Source organism: Rhododendron vialii, chromosome 6a (assembly GCF_030253575.1).
Source record: "Rhododendron vialii isolate Sample 1 chromosome 6a, ASM3025357v1".
NCBI lineage: Eukaryota > Viridiplantae > Streptophyta > Magnoliopsida > Ericales > Ericaceae > Rhododendron > Rhododendron vialii.
This window is the reverse complement of record NC_080562.1, coordinates 2,793,192-2,801,896: the sequence shown is the minus strand read 5'-3', so window position 1 is coordinate 2,801,896 and position 8,705 is coordinate 2,793,192. Positions and strand designations below refer to the sequence as shown.

The window sequence follows — 8,705 nt, the reverse complement described above, 5'->3', positions numbered from 1 at the left end:
TGACATAAATGATTATAGCCGTTCATTTTTTTTCCAAACATTTTGTATACGGGTCCTTGTAAAAATTAGCTCGGTTAGATATCGGCAAGGGTTTTTTGCTCAATTTCCTGTCAGTAAATCAAGCGTAGGATCGAACAAGCCCTTACCGATATCTTATTGAGCTGGTTTTTTACAAAGACCCTTTAAAAAAATGTGTTAAAAATATTGAGCGGCACCGATTATTTGTGTGAGACCTCAAAGCAGGTCCCACGAAACACGGCGTACATTTGGTATACCCCAAATGGTGTACCCATAGTTTTATTGTTTCTTCGGAGATATTCCAGAAAAAAAAAAAAACAAATCAAGCAATTTGGATTTTTTCCCAATACACTATCATTTTAAAATGATCAAAATAATCAAAATACGGTATCTCAAAGCATGATCGGCGCGTGTCTAGACTTTGTTCTAATGCACACCAATCGCTCGTAGGTGCAGAAAAATATTGAAATCAACAATCATCATGGCATTATGTAGTGATTAAGAGAATAATATGCTTCGTAAGTTGTAACAAAGAATATCGTAGCTTGTACATTTTTTGACCTTTTTCTTTAAAAAAAAAAAACACTCCAGTGAAGTACTATTAATTTTCCTTTCTCAAGATAATCAAATGAGCCTCGAGTAACAAAAACCCTCGAGCTTATTGAAGGTTTGTCCGATTATTTATTTCAGAATCTTAATATTACTGAAAATATGCATAAATTGACTCATATATCCATTGGGTTTTTTTTTTTTTTTTTAAATTTTTCAAAACTTGGTAAAAACAAAAGTTCAATATTGTTAAATAAAAACGAGTGAAGAGATATTCCCACTTCACTGGTAACAACTCACACTCCAATTTTCGGTAGTAATTCTTTTTTCTTTTTAAGTCAAAGGTTCGGTATATGTTAAAAGTTTCTTCTTCTTTTTTTAGCAAGGGTCCAGCACTGATATGCAGTACCAGTACTCTTTAATCATCCAAGTTCCTAAAGGGTGCAACAACTTTACGAAACAAACAAATCATTGAGATTATAACCCACATTATACCGCTTCATTAGGGTAAAAACAAAATAATTAATGTGACAAATCAAGAAATCGACTCATGATCTATATGCGTGATGGGGTGGGGTCCACTTGCATAATTGATTGTGAAAGAACCTTTTGTATCCAAAAAAAAAAAAAAAGCACAAAGGGAAATAAAGTGAAAGAAACCAAAATTCGGTCGTAACCTAGATAATGAGAATCTCTCAGAATCAGGCTGCAAGAGAGAAATCACTTGTGAATCCTTTTAATCCCGTTGTGAATGGTACCGTCTTTGGCCAGACCAAGTGGGAGAATAGTTGAAATGCACGTAAGTTGATTCAGACATTTCTGATAGTCGGATAAAATAAAATAAAAACACACAAAGGGAGATAAAGTGAAAGAACTCAAAATTCGGCTTGAACCTAGATATATTAAAAACACACACACACACAAAGTGAGATGAAAGAATCCGAAATTGGGCTTTCATAAGTTTGAAACTTGACAATTTTTTAGGATTAGGCCGCGAAAGAGAAATTACTTGTGAATCTCCTAATCCCGCTAAGAATGGTCTGGCCAAAAGCAAAAAAAAAAATTAAAAAAAACACAAAACACAGAGGGAGATAAAGTGAAAGAGCCCAAAATTGGGCGTGACGAGAGAAGGGAACATAAGGACAGTTCTGGGTGTAGTGATTTAAGGGGACATTTCCTTGTGTATAATCTGATGAAAATGAACTCCATTTTGTCTTCCACTTCTGTTATTTTTTTGGTTTTTTTGGTTGTTGTTGTATGTGTATAACTAAAAAACTAAAAGCATATTCTTGGGCCCTATACTGATCGATAGCCATCATGAACTCCAATGTGGGCCGAGATTTGAGGCAGCTTTTGAGGCTTTTCACCAAAAGAAGAGAAAGTAGAATCCGTATATTTTAGTACAGACAGTAGAAGACTACTCTGGTGGTGACCGGTGAGGTTTTTTTGGCAATTTAAAAACTATTACTGTACCACTCCATTTTTATTCGGTACTTTGTTTAAAAGCAAATCATTTGAATTCATTCGCAAAGTTCAAATAAAAGTTTAGTGTTTCGTTTTCGTGGGAAAATATATACTATTCGAGGTTATCTTATGATGTTCTCGATTCAAAAAATACTCGCAATTCCGTAATGAATGGTACGATGGGAACGCTATAAGATAGGCGATTCTGAAAAAATGCAATGCATTGTGTAGCGAAAATGTTATGCCATTTTAAGGTTGAGCTTTATTTGTTAAGATTGAGCTTTATTTGTTTCAATCTGAGCATTGTAAGGCCCATAAAATGTATTTGGGCTTTGCCCTTAGGTGTTCGGGTTTGACCTTTTGTCCAACTTTTAGTTGGATCCTCTTTCCCTCTTTCCCACTTGATATACTCTATCAAGTGTTCTTAATAAGCTTTTTTCCGTTTAAAAAAAATAATTGCTATTTTTTTTAATGAAGATAAAATAAAAAAAAAAATCTGCCCCTTACAGAAAGAAGAAAACCCAATTGGGCCGGAAAAGCCCAACATCCGTTAGCAGAAGGTAGTAGAAAGCCCAAATTACCAGAAACAAAAGTCCAATACAGCTCTTCGTAACCCAAACCCGTAAGCAATATGGGTGGTATCGTAAAACCCTAGCTTGTTCCTCTAGGGTTCCTGCCCTCCGTTGTTAAGCCCTAAAATTGAAAATCAACAGGTAGATTTGAGTTTGGGCGATGACTTCAATGGAGGGAATGAAGGTGTCTGAGGCGGACTTGGTTGTGTACGTGCACCCGTCGAAGTCACACAAGGTCTCCCAAGCCGTCCTTCGTGAACTCAGCTCTCTGCTTTTCAAGTAAATTTTATCTCCCTCTCTCTCTCTCTCTCTCTCTCTCTCTCCTCATTCGTTTCTTCATCTCTCTAGCCTTCTTTGTGTTAACTGTTGAGACGCTATAGAGTACTGATTGTGAATGAACTTGTCAAGTTGATTTGAATTTAACTCATTTGTTAAGAAAATTTGTTAAAACAAAGAGGGAACAGAAAAAACTTGGTCCCAGGTAGGGGTGCAAACGAGCCGAGCCTAGCTTCATAGTGTTCGAGCTCGGCTTGTTTACTAGCCGAAAACTCGAGCTCGAGCTCAGATCGTTCGTAAATGAGCAATGAGCTGAGCCCTTAACGAACCTGTTTAAACGAGCCGAGCCTGCTTTTGAGTGTTGAGCTCGTCTTGTATACTAAACGAGCCTAAAGCTCGAGCTCGGCTCGATTACTAAATGAGTCGCGCTGAGCCAAGGTGGTTTGTTTGCAGCCCTAGTCCCAGGTATCTACCATTATACCCACAATGATCAGCCATATTATTGGTATCCAATATCCATGATGGAAAAGAACATTTACATATTCATATGACTGATGATGGTATGGTAGGTCACAGAGTGGGAGAATTTGTGTCTACTTTTAATTACTGAGAACATGCGAAGGGTGATAAGCGATCTGGTTGTTGATTCAAGATGTAGATACTCCTAATTCATTAGTAGGAGGCGACCCTTATGTTGAGGATAAGAAACACTCTTGCTGCGGATTCAGCTTTGTATTTGAAAAGCTCGTTTATTTTGTGAAACTGAGATGAAGTGTTGACTCGTGTGGATTTGATGTTGATGTTGATTAAATCTTTCCGAAATGGTGATGAAGCAGCGTTAATTTCAGGTTTGAGTTTTATTTGTGATTTCGAAAAATGTCAAAAGGCAGTGCCCCACTTATCTACTCTTGTTGTCGTCTGGATCCCCGGGGATACATTGGGAATAATTTATCAGATTCATGCTTTGGGAATGAATATAAGAAGAAAAATACATGTTGATGGTCTTGAACTGATTTTCGTAATATGGTTTATGCGGGCAGGTTTAGTGAAACTTTTGATGGTGTTGTATTGGCTTACGAAGCCGATGTCCAAAGCAAAAATGCGAAGATTCTTTCTGGGATATATCCTTACTTGGGTGTGAAAATACAAGCAAAACTGCTACTTTTTAATCCAAAGCCAGGCATGCTTTTAGGTAGTTCGGCCTTGACCCTTTCTTGTATTTTATGGTCTCATAGTTACATTACTTAATTCTGATATGCATACTCCAACTGGTGTCTGTTCATTTCTTGATAAAATCAAAACAACAATATAACACAGAGAATGCACCAACTGTTGTTCATCCTCTTTCTGACTCTCCTATGTTGTTATCAAAGTGATCATTGGTACTATATCAATGTTCTAAAAGTCGCTCGGCGTTCGTCGCTCGGTCGACCACCTTTGAGCTTCGAGACCTATTAATCGCCGATTAATCGGCTTGTAGCAATTAGTCGGGTTTTCATTTATTTATATATAAATATATACTCCCCAATGACAACTCTTATAAAAAATTGAACATTCATCTATCAATCCATCAACATCAATTGTTTTTCAAATATGACATAGAAATCTCTCCTTTACAGAAAACTGTTAACATGATTATAACACCAGCTGGTACTGGGTATGGGCCGTTCATTTATTAGTCACTTACCAATTATAATAACTTTATTTATATACACCAAACAATACTACACTTCGTTTTAAGATTTAATAAAAAATATTACTACACTTTGTTTCTAGAATCACTAACGTGTCACAAACTAATGTTCGAGGTCGGTAAAGACGTGGAATGAGAGGAGATCTTGAATTAGAGAGAGAGAGAGAGAGAGAGAGAGAGAGAGGCGATAGGCGGCTCGGAGATCTCGTGTTTTACGATTTCACAGAGATAGACAGGTGATTCCGAGATCGATCAATCGATGACTGGGTGTTGAACAAGCCCTAAAAACTGTGATTCGAAGCCCTTAAACTGGTATGAGTATATAACAGTTATACCCTTTGATTTTTCAAAATTATAAATTTTACCCCTATTAATCGCCAAATAGCCGACTAATCGCCCATTAACCAATTAATCGACTAATCGTCGCTAGATGCTGACCGACTAATCGCCGGTTAATCGCCGACTAACTCTGATTAACCTCCCGACCTACTAATTCAATCGACTAGGCATTAATCTAATCGGTTAGGCCAAATTTCCGATTAATCGGCTATTAATCGGTGATTAAATCCTTCTTTTAGAACACTGTACTATATGTCCGCGCCCACGCCCACGCCCACGCCCACATATATGTTCCATATAAAACTCTTTTTGGATAGGCCCATAAATTCAGATTTTTGATGCATTGCAGTCTAGTTCTATTTATTTTCTTCATTTCCAAAAAAAATAATCTTGGTTTATAAATTCATTTCTGCATTTTTCTTAGCACATTCTTCTGTTTACTCTTGGTCACTTTCTTCTTTTGCATTTTTTGGTTTTCAGAAGGCAAGGTTGTGAAACTTAGTCAACAATCCATTCATGTCATTGTTCTTGGTTTTTCATCTGCTATCATAACGGAGGAAGACATTCGTGAAGAGTTCAAATATAAAATCGTAAGTACCTTGGGTACTATTTTGGTCCAGAGCCTGTATGTTTGGCTTATTGTCAACAATAATCAATGCATATTGAACTTAATTCTCATCTTGTTACAGAAACACGGTGATGAAGTATTTGCTAGCACATCTGACAAGCATCATAAGATTAAAGTTGGAACCATTTTACGTTTCTTAGTCAAGAGGTTAGTTTTAGATCTATTTACTCTTACAACTGGGAAGATATTTTTCCTTTGCATTCAGGGTGTTCTTTTTTGAGCACGATCGTCCCTCTCTGTTCTCTGTACACAAATACATGATAAATTGATAATGTGAGTTGATATGGCACCATCTTTGTAGTTTCGATGAAGAGATACTTCATATTTCTGGATCACTGCACCCGGCCAATACAGGAAGCATCCGCCGGTTGTATAAACATATGGAAGACTCGTCAAACGCTGACAGGTTATTTCTGAACTTCTAGCATTCGGCAATTGATCAAGTTTTGGAATTCAGAAATGTGCAATTGTGCAGGTCATTCTGCCTAACTTTTGTGGTCTGTGAAAATTATTTAGGAGTATCAAGAAGCGGGAAGAAAGTGAGGGAACACAAGATGCGGCTACAATTTCCATGAACACTGATCACAGACATAAGAAGTCAAAGAGACAGAGAAGTGGGGAACATTCTTGAAGGCTGATGCACACTTGCAGCGTGAATGCTCTTTAGCCGTAGCTCCTTCTAGGTAATTTGTTTTTTCTTCTCAGTTTCCAGTGTGATATTAAGGAGTAAGTCCTGTCTCCAAGACTTTCTTCTCGGACAGTAGTTTTCTTCCAATGTACTTTAAACCAATATGGATAGTTATGCATGGCGAATTAGAGGGCTTCCCTTCAGTTTAGAGAAACCTGAACTGAGTACCGATCTGTGAAAAGTCTGGTTTACTGAATCCACATGCAACAAGTTTTAATTTAGCAGCAGCGAAAGTCTTCAAATGGACTATGGGAACTTTATCTCTTTGGGTAGACTTTAGCTCTGTGTCTAGAACCCAACTTTAATAACTGTGCTAACTAAAGCTATTTAACTCAAGAAGCAACCTGTCAATGCGGAATCAAGAATTTGTGCATAGTATTGATCGAGAAAAGTCGGACCGATCGCATCTGCAGATGAAACTCGTTACCCCCTTTCTAGAAATCCCCTCATCACCTACTAGTGAGCCGGACTGCTTAATAGAAGAGAGGAGAAGAAAATATACCAAAAAGGAAGAAAAGAAGATCAAATCAATGTGATAGCTACCACAAAGCCAGCACTCAGGTGGCATGAAACTACTGGCTGAAGCTTTTTCCCCCCTTCCTGTTGTTGAAATTTATGGTGAAAATGAACTCTCCTAACTAAACAATATTGATGACTACGAAACTCATTCAACATTTTTAGGCATGTTAGTTTCGTAGATCTAATGATTTTCTTGCTCGTCTTTTCATTTTTTGAAGTATTTTAGTTTGGTCCCCCTAACTTTCACAATCACTAGTCTACAATTGCCTGGAACATATTTCTATTCATACTTTCCTGTCATAGTAAGTAACCATATTCCCAGTTCCCAACACATGGTCCAACCTGTTATTATCTCTTTGGAGCCATAATATCCTTTACTATATCTCATCAAAGAAATGTCGTGGGTTCTGAGAAGTAGATTAAAAAATTTGCCGGATCATGAACTTTTTTATGTACAAAAACCGGTAAAAGGAGGATAAGTGTCCCGATTGAAATAAGATTTCCACTATCAGCACCTCCAAATTTCCAACATATGTTCTCTGATTGCATCCCTCATAGAAGGCTTTTCTACTTCAAATGCTGTTTGTTAGTCATCTCGTTGGGCTGGACATTCTTTAATGTGGTGTTTCGATACTAGATTGACCCAACCTTTCGTTATCTGCCCAATTTGGGACGACAGTTATTTCTCATGCAATGAACAATTTTTCTTGAAATTCTAGTTATCATTCCACTGGTTCTGCTTTCTTATTTCTTGGGTAAATTTTTTATAATTCTACAATCCATTGTTGGGCATATCATACCTTGTTGGGACTATTGCTTATCCAATGAACCCTTTTTCATAGGACAAGAAATGATAGAAGGAACCAGAAATGTTTGGCCGCTTAATTTGGTATTGGTTGTCCTGCAGGGTTGGCAAGCTTGATTCTCTGTTGGTGAATGGCAGGCAAAACATATGGCCCATTCGTTTGTTTTGCAGCGTTGACAGCCAATTCTTTCTCTCTGAGTCTTTTTATGATCTATTGTTGTATGAATTGGAAGTGTTCGATCCATAGTTTTCGGAATCTGCTATTACTATGGCAAGGAATTCCTTCATTGTTGCAAAAGATGAATCTGTTTTTGCTTTCATGTTCTTGTATGGCTACAATATCAATCTTACGAGAGCACCTAGTCCGTTTATTTTTTCCCCCTCTAGTTTTTTGAAATTTTCATGCATCAAGTGAACCCATGTTGATCATCTCACTAGAAACTTCTTGCCCTGATTACTTTGGAGATGAGTTGAAATCCTCTACCCGAATTTCCGCCATCATTATGGTAATTGGTAAGCCATTTGATGGTGGAAATTGATTCTAAAGATGTGAAGACAGTCGGGTGATAAATGTAACTTTAGAACCTTGAAAATGAAGGGAGAAATCAATTGGACAGAAGGCCGGTCCTGAATTTTTGGAGGCCTAAAGCGATAATAAAAAATGGGGCCTTTACAAAACTTTAAGTCTGAGTATCGTCCAAATCAACTCAAGCGTTTGCAGACTAAAAGTACAATAAAGCATAATCATCTTGGAGTATCATCTCGATTTTCTTTGAATTATCATCTCGATTTGGTAAGAAAGCTTTGTGTGAATAAAAACCAAACTTTCAGACATACAAGTCAAAGCATTACTTAACCATCATCCGATTTATCTAAATCAAAACCTTAGTTTCATAGAATCAAAATTTCCATGAAAAACAGAAGGAAAAACCCTAGAAGGCGTTGATTCAGTATTCAGATTTATAAACTCACTACCTTGAAATTGAACATATGAAGGAGAGAAGAGGAACCCTTGAATTAGCTGGTTCTTTTAGGGAAAAGAAAAAAGAAAAAAGAAACCCTTATAATCGCAGGAGAGGAACAGAAGTGACTGTGTGAGTAGTATTTTCTACTTTGCTGTAAATGAACCCTTGTATTTCTAGAATTTACAATCA

At 37.1% G+C, this 8,705-nt stretch overlaps 1 protein-coding gene across 2 annotated transcripts; it reads left to right on the top strand.

Annotated features, from left to right (window-relative positions):
* The first annotated feature begins 2,637 nt into the window (after positions 1-2,637).
* On the top strand, positions 2,638-7,937 carry LOC131330227 (uncharacterized). 2 transcript variants are annotated; one of them, XR_009201027.1, is made up of 7 exons: positions 2,638-2,882; positions 3,920-4,071; positions 5,392-5,501; positions 5,601-5,686; positions 5,841-5,945; positions 6,056-6,222; positions 7,654-7,937. XR_009201027.1 is itself a non-coding variant. In XM_058363733.1 (7 exons), exons 1-6 carry the CDS (start codon positions 2,764-2,766, stop codon positions 6,168-6,170), a joined length of 687 nt encoding a protein of 228 aa, XP_058219716.1. In that variant the 5' UTR covers positions 2,647-2,763; the 3' UTR covers positions 6,171-6,217; positions 7,652-7,937. The 2 variants fall into 2 exon arrangements, 1 of the variants encoding a protein (XP_058219716.1); XM_058363733.1 differs by having other exon boundaries at positions 2,647-2,882; positions 6,056-6,217; positions 7,652-7,937.
* Positions 7,938-8,705: the final 768 nt, after the last annotated feature.